We start from the raw sequence: 17,922 nt of genomic DNA, 5'->3' as shown, positions 1-17,922 counted from the left end.
AACAAAGGGTGAACTTTCTGTTTTCTGGACTTTGGGAGACCCTAACTCCAGCTGCGCCACAACCCTACATTAGGTCACATGCTGTATTTATGAACTATGCTAAAAATTGTTTTGGAAAAACTCAACAACCGAAACACGTCAGACTGTAGCTATTGCCATGACAGCCGAAGTGTTGACACAACTACAGCAGCGAGCATATGAATTCCGTTAGTTGCTTGCACACCACCTCTTGTCTTCCAGATTTTAGACACCCGGTGAGTCAAAAAGTTACATGACATGCTCTTATTGCAGTTTCATCCACCATAGATCATGACACGGAAGCGAAGCAACCATCTCAACCACCTTCACAGAATTGATTATGTTCCAGAGTACATAAAAAATGTACTCTGGAAATTTAGCCAATGAACTCGAAAGGAATTTGAAATATTAACTTTTAATTTATGTGACACGTGTTTATTTTCCAAACGTCTGACATGGTAGTAAATTCACATAACAAACAAAAATGATATGGCACTGGCAAGTACCAGATTCCAAAACAAACACAAAACACACTCATACCAAGAATATCCCTCAGGGCATGCTGAAATTATTTAACATATTGTTTCCATTCTTCCCCAATTCTCAAAACAGGACACAAACCCGGACCCAGGGGGGTCTGTCTTAAAACCAGAACCTTTCATCTTCAGATTTCAGATTTGGCCTAATATTTTTTTTTTTCTGTTGCATTATTAATAAGTCATTCCAGGCACAAGATTTACTGACTGTGGAGCAGCGAGAGCCTTTTGAGTCGTATTTTTTAATCCTGGAGTTCTCCAAACACTCAACAGAACATCACGGTGTCTCACACCGTCCGGTAAGTCTGGTCTCCTTTCACATGCTCGTCTATCTAACAGAACGCTGGTTAAACAGATCAGGGAAAATGTCCTGATGCGTTAAGCTCGGTCAGTTATGTCCTTCTGAGAAAATTCCCAGAGGGATTTATGGATGTCAGGTCTCTGTACTTGAGGCTTGCGCAGATATGCACTATTTACGAGGGCACATTCTACAGCTCTGTTATTGGTACAGCTGTCCACTGTTGATGAAGCACAGTTTTATGACCGCTGACCACGTCATGCACACATAATGGTAAACCCAGATCGATTTACACAGCGTGATCACTCACTTACCGTATCAGGTGTACTGCCAAAGATGTCTCCAAAACTGCCAAAAGGGGCCAGTATGGTTCAGTATTCCTAAAGTGAAACAGTCCTAGAGGAAACCAGAATACCAGTCCACTGGATATAATAAATATAGCCCTCATTATTAAGTTGTTAGCCAAATACTACACACAGATCTGAAAATGAAGGGGGAACAGGGAAGGGGAACAAACTTGTTTGCTTAGGTGTCAGTTAACTGATGCCATAATTATTTGCCCACACGTCCTCTGTGGTTAGTCTGGTTCATTTCGGGTGAGAGGAATTTTGGGGTGCCATTCATGCTCAGGTGTATTAGTTGTGCTTGCTACAGGTAAGAGTTCTGTAATGAATTCCCATGGGCCAGCCAGTGACTTTCCACCATGAAACAGCAAAAAGAAAATGCAAGTAAATGAATTAGAAAAAAGCTGGAACTGTTCAACAACAGAGAAAGCTTGGCTGGCATGTCAAACACTATGGTGTTCATTAGAACTATAAAGCCGTACTAACAGTCAGTCCGTCTGCTGGCAGCGTACATTGCCCCACACCAGCGACTTTAACATTCCAGCGTAAGATTTATTCTCAGGAGACCTTTTTCATGCCCAAAAATGACTCAACAGAAAAATACACTGAAAACTGTAATTTATTGGAAAACTGGAAGAATTCCTGAAAGAGATTGATCCTGATATTTTATGATGATTGATCCTGATTTGTTATGATGATTTGTGCTTTTTTTTTTTTTTGCTTCTTTTACAGAACAACCTCCATGAATACATAACTATACTTAAAACTAAGAGAGCTGGAGGCACTCAACATGTACTTGACTTTGACTGTATTAATCTGAACCCGATGTACATAGACCTTTCATGCGGAGACATGCCTTCACAGCCAGGATATGCATATCTGCACTGGCCCAAATTAATATTACACACTGAGAGGGTACTAAAATAAATAAATAAATAAGTGTGATTGGCCCACTTGGCCCAAATAAGCGAAATGTTCCTTAGGTCAGCTACCTTTGCATGCTTGCCGCCATCTGAGTGATGCGGTGCTGTTGTTGCTACGGCCCTCTGGAGACGGGACAAGAGCAGACCTGCTGCACCGAGGTCTCTGTCTGTCCTAAATCAAATGGAACCCAGCAGCCGATGACTGAGAGGGAATGGCACGTGCTTTGGACCTCGCCATCAGTCCGAAAACAAGTTGCATCTGCTTTCTGTGGTGCACCAAAAAACCCCCTTGAGCATGGAGCTGTCGTCAATTATGCTTTCCAGAATATTTCAGACGTTCAAGTATAATTCACCTCCGGACAAAAAAAAAACATAAAAAAAGTCATAATAGAAAAATAAAAACCATAAAAGTTATATAATTTACATTTCCCTGTCTGGCACCCAAACTGCTTCCTAAATAAGGTAATAAAATGTGCAAAAAATATACGTAGCACATAGTGTAGTAATAAATCAAGAGATTCATGAGTAAAACTCAAGGGGCAGAGGTGAAAACAGTTGACAAGATAGTAAGAGTGAACAGACTTCTTTAAAGGCATACTATGCAGGATTTTCACCTTGAAAATATTTTTAAAACAACCATGCTCAGTCATTACTATGATGCACAAACAATTTGTGTCTGTGTGCACTTCTGCCCAGTCCTAGGTTGACTGCCAGTAGTTGTTATTCTAAAAAGCGTTCGGGACGTCTCTGGGCGTTGCCCTTTTTTTATTGGTGGGTTGTTATCTGAAATGCATGTGGCCAATAGAAGAAGTAAAAGGAGAAGAGGAGGAAACGGGTATGGATTAGCTACAGTGCTGCATTTTCAGCTGGGTTAGCGCAGGAGAGATAGGGTCGCCTTGGTGGCTAACCTAATGGTACTGAGGTGGCTAGTCAGCGTTTGGGTTAGCTAGCTGCTGTTATCAGTAAACTAAATTCAGTTATGTCTAATATTCTTGGCTGGACAGACACATTGCATTTTTCTCTAAATTCATAGGTGAAATTGCAATTGTGTGCCTTTGTCGCGACGAGAGTTGACTAACGGGCCGCAGCCTGGAGCTCGTCTAGGCTTCTTCCCCAATCTGCTGAAGGGGGAAGGTGGCCACCCATCAAGCTCCATGGTGGGAGAGGCATACGACCTTGCTGCAATAGATACACAAACTAGACTATGTGAAGATGCAAAAATAAATTAATAAAAATAAAAACAATTAATTGATGTGTTTGTGCATATGTGCACTTACATTGCAGAATTTTACCCATTCTTGCAAGCAGGCTACAGCAGACTGAAACATGAGGCTAGCGTATGTCCATTCCATCACCACTAAGCTAAAGCTAGCGTTGCTGCATATGACAGCAAAATGGGAGTTTTTGCTATTGGATATGTTGGTTGAGTATTTTGCCACACTTACGACTATCTGACTGGTATTTTTGAAAGCGCCGTGATCCCAACAGTCTGGAATACGATGTTACTGCATAAAGCCAACGACATAGCTAGCCAGAGCAAAATATCTTAGCTTTCACTTTGTTAGCTTTGTCATCTGTCATCAAATCCTGCATAGTATGCCTTTAAAGCCCCAAATTCACATGTTCCAGACACAGTCAGTTCTCCAGACAAGGGGAAAAAGAACATCTCCTAATCAGACAACACAGTATATTATGCAACTAAACGTCTCATGCTGAAATACGTGCTTGATAGGTGAGAACAGTGTGGTGCCGTTTCCTTAAGAACACTTTTGTCAACTTGACAAATTTGTCATTTTGGCAAACCTGACCCAAATTGCGCAACAAACGAGATACCTATGGCCGCAGGTTTTTTCCACCTGCTGGGTAGAGTGAAACAAAAAATAAATAAAATGAGAGAATGTTCTTGTGTAATCTGGGACAGTCTGCACACAGACGACACGTAAGGAGTACCTGGCAGCACATGCCATGGAGGAGACTCCTGCTTGTTTGTGCTCTCCTGAATTGACTGAGGACATTACCAAAAAGAGGAATTCCTCCAGTATGCATACAATACGGCATTCCAAATTACAAATATTAATATCATTCTAATGACTGTGTTTGCTATTACTTTATTATTTCATGCAGTTTAAAATACGTAATGCTAATAATACATATACACTGAAAGGGGAAAAAAAGAGAAAGAAGTAGGCAGCACAAACTGGTAGTCACTCAACCATAGATGGAGATAACAGACTGGATGAGACTGGATGACACGGATAATGACCACTAAACATAAGTGTCTAGGGGGGGTCGGAATTTGTCAATAAGGAAAAGAGGAAAGCGTTTACACAAACTCTGATAAACATCCATTATGTTGTCCTTGAGGAAATTATGTGCAGGAAATTCCAATATCTGCTGCTCACTTCAAATGAAGAGTATGCATTCCAGATTTTATGAGAGGCCATTTCTGTATACATCCTGCAATATGGGTGGCAATCCCTTTGTCTTGTATCTTTCCCGTGGAATATAATGTTAGTCAAATCAGTCAATGCAAAAACTTTCAGGAAGAAGGAAACATCAGAGGAGGCTTGTGCTGACAGTGAATGAAGTGCAGGTAGAACATGAAAGAGCTGATAGACTGCGCATGTAAATTTCTGGAACATTCCTTAAACCATTTTTCAGTTACGATTGGGGTTAAAAATATGAGGGAAAGTAATTTTTATGAATTATCACAGAAAACCCAACGGAAAGCCAAGCAGACCAAGTTAACCAGGTAGCCTATAGGAAATACGTGGAAAAAAAGTCAGATAAAAAGAGTGCCGCAAAGGCTTCTGGGATGCTGGGCTGCTGGGCTGTCTGCCAGAAAGCGCAGAACAAGCAGGGCTGATGTGAAGGAATGTGCGTGACTGAATCCCTCCCTCCCTGGGAGATGCCATGACTACATTACAGGTAGGTGCCACACTGAAGGGCTGCCGGTAACACTCGAGGTACAGTTAGGATTCAATACCAGACCATACATCGCATCGCATATTGGAACAGTGTCTTGGCAGTGCTGGACAGTACAGGGACAAGCACATAAATACCCCCCGCCCCCCACTGACCAGACCCCTCACACTCACATACAGCTTCAACAACACTCAGTGAAGAGCGCAGTAAAGGATCCACACTGAAGCCTTTTTACTAGATCTATAAATTCTGTCTGCATGCCATCAAACACAAGCCAAAAGTCTAAATGTACACAACAGGAAGTTATGCAACATTACATATGTTTCTGCTTAAGCAGGGCACTTTACTGTGTCAGTAACGGCCAAGTTCATATTCTCCCTGAGTCCGAACAACTGAAACAGCTCTACATGTATGAGCGGTTCTGAGGTGACACCAAAGATTAGAGTCAACAGACATTCCTATGTCTTTTCCGAACAGACATATGGTGCTGCAACACAATTTAGGAATTGCTATATTTATTGTCCTAAATATAGAAGTAAATGAGGTCATAACTATCATATTTGGCAAACATATGGGAATGTCACTAGTAGGTACAGTAATCAAGACAGAACAGCCTCCCTTGGTAGTGAATGGTAGAGATTCTTTTCTGCACAAACACAAAGCATTCTCCCAAGGCAATAGCAATAAAACATGAACGATTAGCAAAAATGAGGATTTGGAAAAAATAAAATGCTTTCGAGAGCCTGTCTGAATCACACTGGGACCCCACCAGGCTCAATAGATTTTGAGTGAGGCTGACATCTCAAAGGCAGAATAATCCCACATACTTTGGCACAGATACAGTCACCCCAGGACAGTCTCTTCTTATTTTGAAAGTCTGACAATTTTTCAGACTTCACACCAAAAGCACTACAAGAGACTTTTCACTGACTGAAGGAGAGGTCCATCTCTCACTGATAGCAGCTGGTGAGATGGAGGTTCCTGGGGAGCAGCTTTGTGTCACTTATGGGGCACTATACCACAGCACCCTGGCTACCTGCTGCCCTCCCTAACTCACCAGGATGAAACCAACTGCGTCCAACAGCTGCACAGCCCCAATCATAGAGGGCTAATGGCATGGCCCAGGATCAAGCTGTCTGACAATGTGTAAGCTGAAGAGCTTGAGGTGAGGGCCTTTACTGAAGAAGCCAATTGGGAGCCTCATTGCAGTGTCTTCTTAGAAACTGTCCATCTGATTACTACAGGTTGTGACTTTCATGTGACCTCAGCGCCAGGTACTGTCTCCATGTAAAGGTGTCTACTGTGCACAGGTATATACACTCTGCATCTTGGTTTGGACAAATGTCTGGTGAATCCAGGGACACAGAGCCAAGGACCGGCTCGTTTTCATAATGCTTTTCCCACTTACTCACCATCTCCAGGCCCTGGGGCAAGGCTGTCCCATCCCAGTCCACCTCAGGGAAACGCTGAATGATCCTCCCACACCCCTCTCCTGATACTGCAAACAGACAGAAGACACAAGTTGTCAACATGTTCACATAGGGAGAGGGACATGGGTGCCTGTGCTGACAGTAATTTAATGCAAGCATGCATTCGTTTTCTCAAATCTTTAAAAAGTAATGGACTATCATGTCAAATACCTAATGGGTCTATATAGGTGTGTCCTTAACCCTAAACCCTACTTTGAATGAATCAAAAGATAAATGAAAGACAGACTAAAACAATGTTTTCTGGTAGAAGCTTGGCAAAGTGACTCAAATTAATATAGGCTGTAGCTATTCCCAAGTAGGGTCCTATATACAGTGTCATATCAGTGCTTCCTATTTAGGAAGGTGGAAAGATACTGTATCTATTGTGGAAGTTCAAATGCATTAGCACATCTGGACACTTCCAGAACACAGCTCTTCAGTAATTCTGTTCACACACTGTCTGAAGACAGAAGGCAACTTTCTGCCAGAATGTTCGTGTTAAGCTTTGATAACACTTTTTAAAAAATTAATCATTGAATTGCTCGCCATCCAATTCACAAAATATTAGCAGATTACTTTGCAGAAATGGGCTTGAAGGCTAAACAGGGTAGAAATAGCACAAAGCCAAAAGTATTAATTCATTATCTAGAAGCAAGAAATACACTGAGTGCTGCGTTTCACACACCAAGCTCATGCAAAAGGCGCGCCCACAAAAACGACCACTCAACAAAGGCACGTTTCAGCAGCTGCTTCCTGTGGGATCAAAACAATCAAGGATCAGAAACGAAGCAGTAAAAGATGACAGGTCACGTGCACCAGGGCAAATAACACACTGGACACATGTCTGCACCTGAGAAAATACCAGAGGACACATGTGCACAACACGTTGGACACATGCAAGAAACAAGCATGCACAAGGAGCTGTGCAGAGACTCATTTATCTGATCCATGGTTTACTTGGTGACTCTATCCAACTTGGATTTCCCAGTGCCCCGAAGTGATGACAGCTACATATTTCCAGTGTCTTAATCCCATGGTGCATCAGTCGTGATTTTGGCCATTGTGCAGAGAGAAATCCTCGCCAGCTCCTACAGAGCCCAAGCACACCCGCGGTGCACCTGCTTACCGATCCCAAAATCACGCTGGGGGCTCTTAGGTCCTATCTGTCAAATAATATTCACTGTCTAAGGCTGCCCAAAACAGTGGATGTCTGAAATGTGTTCCATGAAGTAAGACTGCCACATTTACCTGAGAACGTTCAACCTATCTAGCATCAACTGTATCGGGCCTGGACTTGAATTCCATCTCAAGTAAATATTAAGACAACAGTATGAGTTTATTTTATGCTGAACAGAAAAAAATAAGGTAGCCTATATCGTTCCTTAGCTCATTATCTGTATACACCAACACCTGCTCGAGTGTAGATTAGACGCCAGCATGTTTCATAGGGACTTGAGAGTAGTCTCCAGATGTCACGCAACAGTGTATTGACAAATGTGCTAAAAGCCAGATGGTGTAGCTGATTGGACTAATTAAGCAACAGAACATAGGTCAATCCAGCATGAAATCTAGAAACCGATATGACCCTCCAGGAAGAGAATTTCCCCGCCCCTGTTCCAATGAACCACATCCCAAATGAGAACAACAGCAGGAGAGGCCAAGTTAGGACACTCTGCTACATTGTTGAAATACCGTTAATGCTGTTTTTTTTTTTTCTGAGACAAAAGTTTGAGCGCATTTCCATACTTCTGATCGGCGCAAACATATTTTGTGCATTCCTCATTTGGTTTCCAAGAAAAAAAGTCCAATAAACGTCACTGACCTAATGGTGTCCCAGAGTTCTTCCAGCTCTGACACCTTGATTCATTTTTCTTCTCCTTCCAAGCCAAGAGCGAGAGTGGGGCCACGTAGTGAAGCCCAAAGACTGAAGTAGAGAGCAGCACTTGCTTCCTCAGCAGCCTTATGTGTGATTGGACACGCAAAGATCCTTGGCCCACCGGAGTGTACTTTGGGCGACCCGGTGATTTCGGGTTCCCCTCTCTGGTCCTGTGTGCGCATGAACCGTGGGGCTCCAGGCCCTCACCACTGGCACCCTTCTGTAACTGAACGGCTAGTGAGAAGTGCACCACAAGGCCAATCATGGTCTCCAAATCATGGTCCAAACCATGGAGGAGGGGAGGAGAGATGAGTGTCCAGAGGTAGGCCCTATACTGAGAGTTCAGAGTATCATACTGTATTATTAGTGAGCCTCACAAACACTGATAATTATACCATAAAGATATAGCCTAGTGGATATTGGAAATAACTGAATATGGTACATTCCAGAAGAACAAGTTCATGTAACCTCTTAAGCATACAGCACTTGACATAAACACTGAAAGACCAGACATGGAAATTCTTGCTTTTCTTGACCTACTTCCAGCATGTAGGCTATAAATTAAAAAAGAATAAAATAGTAAAATACAACCGATAAAAAAAATAACTATGGCACTTCTGCACAACAGATTTTCAAAGCTGTGAAACATGTTGGCATAATCATTGTAGATGACTAGGTTAAAACGGATGCTGATAATTTCTTTAATTTTATTTTTTTTTACTTGATCTACTTTTCTGAAGACAATAAAGTAAACTGTTTTTGGATAATAACAGTTTTATTTATTTATTGGGATCACTCAAAAAGGCTATACGAGGGAGACTGACACTTTGCTTCTTCGTGGTCAATGAAGAGCTGAGTGAGCCAGGTTTTATTTTGATTTTGTCCTTCTTCCATAGGGACAGCAATACAGGGGGCCTCAGTCTCTTATGGTAAACACTGCTGCCAGTGACCCATTATACTTTGTTATGCAACTACGGAAATTCACACAAACAATTAAATCCAAAAGCAGAGGACGTGTCGCTCGCTGAAACTGGGTAACCTGCTGGAGAGGAGATTTTTCCATGAAGCTGCTGATCTGATTAGAGAGTTTGAATGGCGTGATCAGTTTCTTCATGGGAAACAACAAACGGTAACAACGACCACATGCAGATTTTACCATTGTGTAAACATTTTGGAAAATGAAAGCAAGCAAAGCAACTCGCAACATGAATAGTTCGGTTCAGTCTGGAACAATTTAGAGGTGAAGGCAATGTTGCACAGGAAGCATAAATTAGTTAATCAACAAAGAAACTAAATGCGCCTTCCATGTACAAAAATACACCAGCAGAGTCCAAGGTGCAGCACCCACACCAAAAAAACTGCCGCAAAGCTGGAATCAATCTGTCAATAAATTACGGGGTCAGATTAAATCAAGATGTTTGCAGTGGATGTGGTCAAAGATTAAGTGTGTGGAACCGAATGCGAACAGCTAACACGAAGCACATTACAAGATCGCCGTTACGTTTGTTTGTGAATGATTCATCCGAGTGTCGGGACATTCGTTTGCAAATGGTCAACGGATACAGCCAGATACAAAGCCGGACATCTTCGCGAGGAATGGACAATTTAAAGTGGTGAGAGAGACACTGCAAATACTGCTGATTTATTTCAATTAAGTTTTATTCAATCAGGTCTCACTGAGATTGAATACATTGTGAATGGTGTTGGACTGCTCGAGAACGATTCATTCTTTTTGAACGAATCCCTTAGATGAACGAAACAAACTGTATGACCTCAATAATCATATGTTAACTTAGTCCTATATTCTATTCATTTGGCACTGCTAGTAAGCAGATGTTCTTATGAGAGCCAATGCAGTTAAGATGAAGATACTTTTGATGGGGGAGGTGGTAAAGTTCTCATTGGCAAAGACTTAGTGAAAGTATACACCCCCAAAAGAACAACTGTGACCAAGCCTGGCTGTGTTCAATCAGCTGAACGTCAGTGAACGAAACAGTGTACCAGTTTGGAACTGAAGAAATCTGTGATGTCATTTACAAAGGAATCGGTCAACAGAAACAACTGAAGGATGTGGCTGAGTTGTTTGTGAACAAGAGGTTGCTTTCTTAATTACTAGCCTTTTGTGGTCATTTCAGTGATCACCTGTGGTAACTTTAAGTTGCACAGTGTGCAAACATTTTATTTTGTTTTCACATATGAAAACTAAACAGAATGTCTGCAAATTGTAGTAAACCAATAGATGCACAATGCATAGACACACCACATAGCCTAATTGTATTAATGAAACATATTTCGATCCATCTAAAATCTTTTTCAGGTAAAACCAACAAAATATAATTTGTGGGCATACATTAATTTGCTATTTTTTTGTTTGCATAGTTATAATCAAATGTTGAAATATGTAATTTTATATACAGCCAGGTCCAGATTTATTGGGAAACTAGATAGACGCTTTAAAAAACTGCAGAAACAACTCCACTACAAAGGTACCTTGTAATTTTCCCACATGGAATATATTGTACATATTAATGACTCATCAATTTTTTTTCTAATTTTCTATTTATAATAATAATAATAATAATAATAATAATATTATTATTATTATTATTATTATTATTATTATTATTAAAACAGGTTTTGGTCATTGGGACCCATGTAATTGGTATATGGTTCAGCTTCTCCTGGCAATGACAATGGCAATGATCCTTTTTGAACAAGCTTGAACACTTCACATGTAAGTGAGAAGAGGGGTTCAAAATTAATTTAAGCACACATCAGTTAGCTTACTGCATAGGCTTTGCTGCTGCAAGGAATTAGCTACTGAACAAATCTGAAGTGGGAGAATTCAGGCTGCACATGAGTCCTTTGAGTCAATTACAAACAGGAGATTAACTGGTAGTAGTACTAAACAAACGGGTGAATGAATCAGTAAACAGCTCTTTACAGTGAACCTAGTCAAATGATTCAAGTCACTGAAAGTAACTGCCCACCACTGAGAATAGTTTTGAATAATAGTGAGGTTTTATATAGCCTATAGTAATAAGGTATGTTTGTATATTGGTATTTTTTTAAATCACATACTGTAATACTAATATATAGGCATAATATATGCTAATTTAGTATTTGTATTAAATTTTTAGTTTGAAATAAAGTCATATGAGAAACTGTACATATTGCAAAAAAGCGATGTGGCAGCAGAAAACAATCTTTGATTTCAACCAAATTTTCTGCTTAAAAAACGGGGTTACATATTTTTCAAATTTGTTGTTTATTATTATTATCATTAATCAAACATAAGAGCTGTTTTAACAGCTTGTCCCAGTCCAACAAAAAATCAAACAAATTACAACACAGGAAAATATGTTTGTGCAAGCAATTGAATTGTAATGTGGAAAGAATGTTCAATCAGAGATTTAGGAGTAGCCTAAAATAAATGTGAAACATTTAACGGAAACATTTTTTGAAACAGCCAACAATTACATTAAGAAACTGCTCCCCAGCATGCAGTTTATCACGCAATGTGACAAGAATCAATCCCAAGGAGTAGATCATACAGTGCTGAAAGTGCTTTGGCTCACAATGGTATCACAAAGCTATACTGGCACTAAGATGAAACAGTATTGTTTCAGGGATGCACACTTGCATACAGTGCTATTTTGCACCATTTCATGAAAAAAAAAGTCAAATGAATGGCAGAATTACAATTATTATCATACTCATGAATGCAGATACACTGGAACACTTAACTTACTCCATGTCGGCTCAAATAAGTATAAATATTTTTATCCCCCACAAAAATATAAGTGTTGTCTACTCCACTTACCATAAACATAAAAACACAGAAGTGACCAGTTTCTCAGACACAGTCACCACAATGCAAGATGCTGAATCAGCGCGAAGTGAAGTTATAGCCTATAATACACCACACCAAAACAAGAAGTGAGCCGTTTCTGGTTTAGCAAGAAATTAATTTCTGGGACTTCATATTTGCATGTTTGTTTCTTGGAATGCGCTGCCTCCGGAAACACATTTGTTGCATTTTAAGACGTCCAAGACATCTTGCATTATAGTTTGTGTGCTATGAAACACTAACGTACTTACTTCTTCTGATGTTTCTGGTGACAAGCGACAACGACAACAGTAACGTTGGCGCTAACTGTGTACTTGTGTTTATGTGTGCATGTATGTTTATATTGTATACTGTATGGATTCCATTTTTACTTATTATTGACTGCTGTTTGCAAGCCAAATTGCCCCTCGGGGACATTAAAGCTTTACTCTACTCTACTTAGCACTGGGTATCAGAAGACTCAAAAAAAACTAAGCAATTGTGTCAACTCCTTACTTGTTGGCTCAAATACAGTATAAATATTTTTGTCCCTCACAAAAATATAAGTGATCTCTATTCCACTTACCGTAAACATAAAAAAGCAGAAGTGACAATTTCGGAGAATAAAAGACAAGAAATAGCCTACTTGTACAGTACGCTAGTCAGCACAGAGATCACGACATAGTTTCACTGAGGTAGTCGCCACAATGAAATATGCTGAATCAGCAAGTGATCAAATCTTTAGTTATATAGGCTACACCACACCAAAACCAGTTATTTTCTTTTTGTAAGCAAGAATTTCATTTCTGGGACTTCGTAGTTGCACATTAGTTTTTTTTAGAATGGGCTTCCTATGGAAATACATTTGTGGCATTACAAAACATCCAAGACATGCATTGTATTATATGCCTTGTATTATAATTTGTGTGCTATGAAACACTAATTTAGTGCTGAGCATCAGGAGACGCGACCAACGTAGAGCATTTGGTCTGAAAATGATCTGGATAAAATGAATGCGGAAAACAGAACTGGTATACTAAGTACTGAAGGGCACATTTGCATTGGGAAGGGATTAATGAATGAAAGGCCACAGCACCTCTGGCCTGCTCTCACATTAGTTCACTGCCCTGCAGCCCTGATGACTCAACTTGCCTGTCAACGGCCCCCTTCTCAAGTTGACCTCTGTCAAGTATTTAGAAAAAACAGCGGGTAATTAATCTCCCTGAAACGTCCTGGGACGTCTGTGTCACTGCGGGTCACGCTAGCACGCGTCCCCATGCCGACGCCTGTCAGGTGGCGGCCACGTTCGCTAATTGAAATCGCATGCTTGGAATTTCGGAATGTGCCCACACTTCGGTTTTCAGCCAAACGATGACAATAAATGACGGAATTCCTGACATTACAAGGGACTGGACTTTAAACAATTAAAGCTACCCCACACGCATGCTTGATTATTACTCTCTAGATAACTAAAAGTGCTGTAGTCAGCAATGATTTTGAACTCCACATCAAAGCATGAGCATGCAGTTTTGAAGATCTTCTTACAACAACAAGCCAAAAAGCATTCCAAACAACTGCCATTTTCCACATTTTCAGGCTGACAACCCTGTGCATTGCCAAGACCATAAAAGAAATTACACAACTCCTAAACGAGAAAAAGCAAAGTTTACGCAATTTTGGGGGCCTCAAAAGTCATGGAGGCCAAGCCTAGAGTAAGAAAGATTTTCTTAAGATTTTCTTTATATTAGCCTGTGCAAGTGCTATGAAAAAGTATTTGCCCCTATTCTCTATTTCTCTATTACTTCATATTTCACACGCGGAATGGTTTTAGTTCTTAGGACAAAATGTAATATTAGGGAACTGGAGTAAACACAAAACACATTTTTAAAATTGTTTCATTTATTTCATGAAAAACGTTATCAAACATGTAGGCCTATATCATGTGAAAAAGTATGTGAAATTTCCCACTTATACTTAATAACTGGTTGCACCACCTTGAGCAACAGTAACTGCAACCAAACACATCCTACAATTTCATATCAGTCTTTCACATCGCTGCGGAGGAATTTTAGCCCACACTTCTTTGCAGAACTGCTTTAATAAAGACAAATTGGTAGTTAACACACAAACACATACACACCCACACTCATGCACACACATACACTTATTCACACCTCAAATGGCTCATTTAAAATAGCCTATGTGTTTTGTGTTCACTAATTTTTTTCCCTTTGTTTAATATTAGCCTACATTTCGTCAAAAGATCTGAAACCATTCAGTGTGACAAATATGCAATAATCAGGAAGGGGGAAAATACGTTTTCACGGCACTGTACATTGCTCAGAATTGAAATTGAATCAAGAGTAATTTTGCATTTCATGAGAGGGTACAGCCCAAGAACTGAGAGAAGATGCTGATGAGACCAGCTTTACTCTAGTCTTGTCAGAGAGTTCTAGGCAATCAAACTAAAGAGAACCAGAAAAAGATTCGAACAGGGAAATCATACCTCTTTAAGTATGGCAATCTACACGAGAACCCAAAAACCTGAAGACAATATACTATGCTCTAATATGTCAGTTACAGGGAATGGCCTGGAATCAATACACCCTCAGATTTTTTATCTATAAAGAAGTCAAAGCAAAGTGAGTTTACAGTTTGTATATATCCAACGCAATGTGTGACACGTTTGTTAGATTTTGGAAATCCTCAGCATTCATTGGGTACCTTCAAACTGTATAAGATGAAGGAGCGACTTTTTTAAATGAACAAATCCTTTTTTTCCACCATGGATAACCAATACAACCATAACTCAATATAAGTAACTCAATATATGTTGATTTAACAATAAGACATATGGCACCTTAATGTTCCATCATCTTCCGTATCAAATTCCTCTGGTTTCCAAAACAAACGTGTACTGGGTCCTTTATTTAAGCAGATGCTACTTTTCTTGGAAAATAACTTCATTAATCTTCATGGCCCTTTTTCTCTAAACAGAAAGAACGCTTCATAAATCAGTAATCGGAGTCTGCCTGCACTGCTCCACGTTGACGATCCTAAAGCGAGATTGGGCTACGAGAACATGTTCGTCATGCTCACGTAGGTTCCTCGCTGGGCTTGGCTCAGACTACGAACAGGTGCACTGAAGACAGGCTGACAGGTAGAGCATTCCTTCCTACCAAATGGGATGGGATTCAATCCCAGCCACCCATGAAACAAAAAACACCAGGAATATTAGCTATGCTAAGGCTGTATCAGGCGGTATAAGGAAAGAACAAAAACGAAGAAAAATACAACAGTTTTAGTGCAGTACTTTATTCCTTGCAACAGTATTGCATGTCACACAGTCCTAACTGAATGACAGAGCATTAGCATGCTAATAAGGCAACACTGAGCACGTTCCAGGAACGAGAACACTTGAATTCTGCTTCTTCTTAGTATTCAGTAGAAGCTGAGAAAAATCAGAAGAAACAAATAGAGGAACAATCAGGGCAGAAAATAAAAGACCACAACCACAAGATTCCCAGTCTGGGCACCTGAAAGTCCCTCCATTTCATAATGACAGAAGACCATGTTTTGAAAAATGACTTCTCACTGCTCAGTTGATTTAGTTTCACTACACAACCCAAACAACTGAGCAGTTGTTTCTCGGTTCATTTATATTCACGGTTGGAGCAGAGGTGGAGTTGGTCAAACAGCAGGCTAACCATGAGCCATAGCAGTTTCTGGTGAAAACATAGGGGAAACCCTGTGACAGGCAGTGATCTGACCTTCCTTCCTCAAGATCTCCTCCAAGAAACATGCTAAAAGGCACAGCTCTGGGTTGACCTTCACCTGTAGAAAATCAGTTGCCCATGAGGGCTATCCCACATAACACAGACAAAAAAACTCAAAGCAGGAGAACAGGATGCCCATACCAACCCATCTGTCACCAAACAACATGGAAACCATTTCCTCATCATATTCCTCCAACATTTTTCAGAGGGAAGTGGGAGGAATTGTTGAGAGGGGCACGAACTGGAATCCAAAACTTCCCCTTAGGATGGAAAAAAGAAATATGCCCTTTGGGGAGAATGGGGTTATTAGTGATGGGGGGAGGTGAAGGGGGCTTAAATGCAGATATACAGGTTATCCTCTCTCTTGATCATGGGTTAGGGATGCCACATGGTGAAGACAGATGGTATCATCTGATCAACCCCCAACATGCTCCACTGCAGACTCTGCCCCCCCCCCCCCCCCCAATACCAAACTTTGGATCATCACTCCCTAATCAGAATCAGGCCAGGCTCAGTTGTTTTCTTAACCTGGCCAGGGCAGGAGTTCTGTATTTATTTTCCATCAAGTTTTTAGTCATGAAATGAAAAACTGGATCTTGAGTGAAAACAGCAGGTTTCTCGTTTCTCCAGTAATTGCAGTTTAAGGATCCAATGTGTTTTTCACAAGATGAAGCTTTGGTCTCATGCCCCATGAGCCAACTTCGTTGGGGTGTACTGATTTTAAATGTTAGTCAAAATTAAGGACAAATGTTGACGGCATCACAACCTGGAAGTCTGCAGCAAAACTGGCCTTGTCTGGCAGGTTAAGATGAATTTCAATAAATCAATGTCCAGCAGATTACTGACACAACTTCCCTCTGATCTCCACAAACAAAATGTCCCCTGTCTGGGTGAGGCCGATTCCAAATCTGAGAAAGGGGGAGGACGTGGTAAAAATTCAATACCCCAAAAATGAAGACTGGGAAGACCCCATTCTGGGTAAAATAGTAGAAAGACAGGACAACTGTAGTTATTATAATCTTTATGACATATACGCCGTCTTTTCCACTGCACTTGGCACAATTCTTGTAAACATTTCCTCAACATTTTTGGACTTTGAATGAATGACAATACAGTTGTTTGGCTGTCCAGCAATAATGTATGTGATGACAGATCTAATTCACACCAGCCTCATCAGAACACCATGATCAACAGGAAACCCTGGATAGAATTCCTGGCTCGCCAGATTTCACTTCTCTTATGTCAGAAACACTCCCATCCTGAGGACAAAAGATCTATAAAATATACTACAGTTTAAATTCAACAGACATACTGTACTTCTGCAATAAATCGACAAATGATTATGACTGTATTTAAGCATTCCGCCACATAGGCTAATCGAGGCTAAACTGACCTCACAGTGCAGACACAGCGGAGTGCGAAAAGGATGCGGGGATGAATCTTAGCCATATTATCTCCTGCCCTGGGTCTGTTCAGCCTCCCTGCGTACACAAATCATCAGCCACAGGTGCCGGCCTACTGGGAGCTGTAACACAATTTATGATGGGAGGTGTGCGAGACTCCACCATGTGTCCTTACTTCGTCCATTCTGAGCCGGGTTGCTGTCATAGACAAAGGTGCATTCCAGAGCTCTGACGCCTGGAATGCTCTGACTCCATAGGCAGTCTTGATTAAAGTAAAAGCTTTAAACTTTCAGAACCCCCCCCCCCCCCCCACAGCCAATGGAAATCAAACATGCTGAAGAGAACTGAGGAGATACACACAGCCGTAGTAATCTGAGCATTGTCTGAAGAGGACATGGAGGCTGTGAACTTTGTTGCAAGATTTATGTCATGTTACATATAAAATTACATTAGAGCTCCCTTAGAAAACATTAAATCTGACCAGCTATGCCTTTAAACTTTAAAATCATAAAAACAGCTTGACCC

The 17,922-nt window shown here is 40.6% G+C and overlaps 1 protein-coding gene across 2 annotated transcripts in view; it reads right to left on the bottom strand.

Annotated features, from left to right (window-relative positions):
- Window positions 1–17,922, bottom strand: part of sbf2 (SET binding factor 2) — a 108,866-nt gene that overhangs the window by 84,318 nt on the left and 6,626 nt on the right. For both annotated transcript variants that reach the window (XM_035417970.1, XM_035417971.1), the window contains exon 2: window positions 6,457–6,542. In XM_035417970.1, coding sequence (XP_035273861.1) covers window positions 6,457–6,542 — 86 coding nt within the window. The remainder of the gene's footprint in view (window positions 1–6,456; window positions 6,543–17,922) is intronic.

Source organism: Anguilla anguilla, chromosome 5 (genome assembly GCF_013347855.1).
Source record: "Anguilla anguilla isolate fAngAng1 chromosome 5, fAngAng1.pri, whole genome shotgun sequence".
NCBI lineage: Eukaryota > Metazoa > Chordata > Actinopteri > Anguilliformes > Anguillidae > Anguilla > Anguilla anguilla.
The sequence above is the reverse complement of the archived record's forward strand: the minus strand, read 5'-3'. Positions and strand labels throughout refer to the sequence as shown.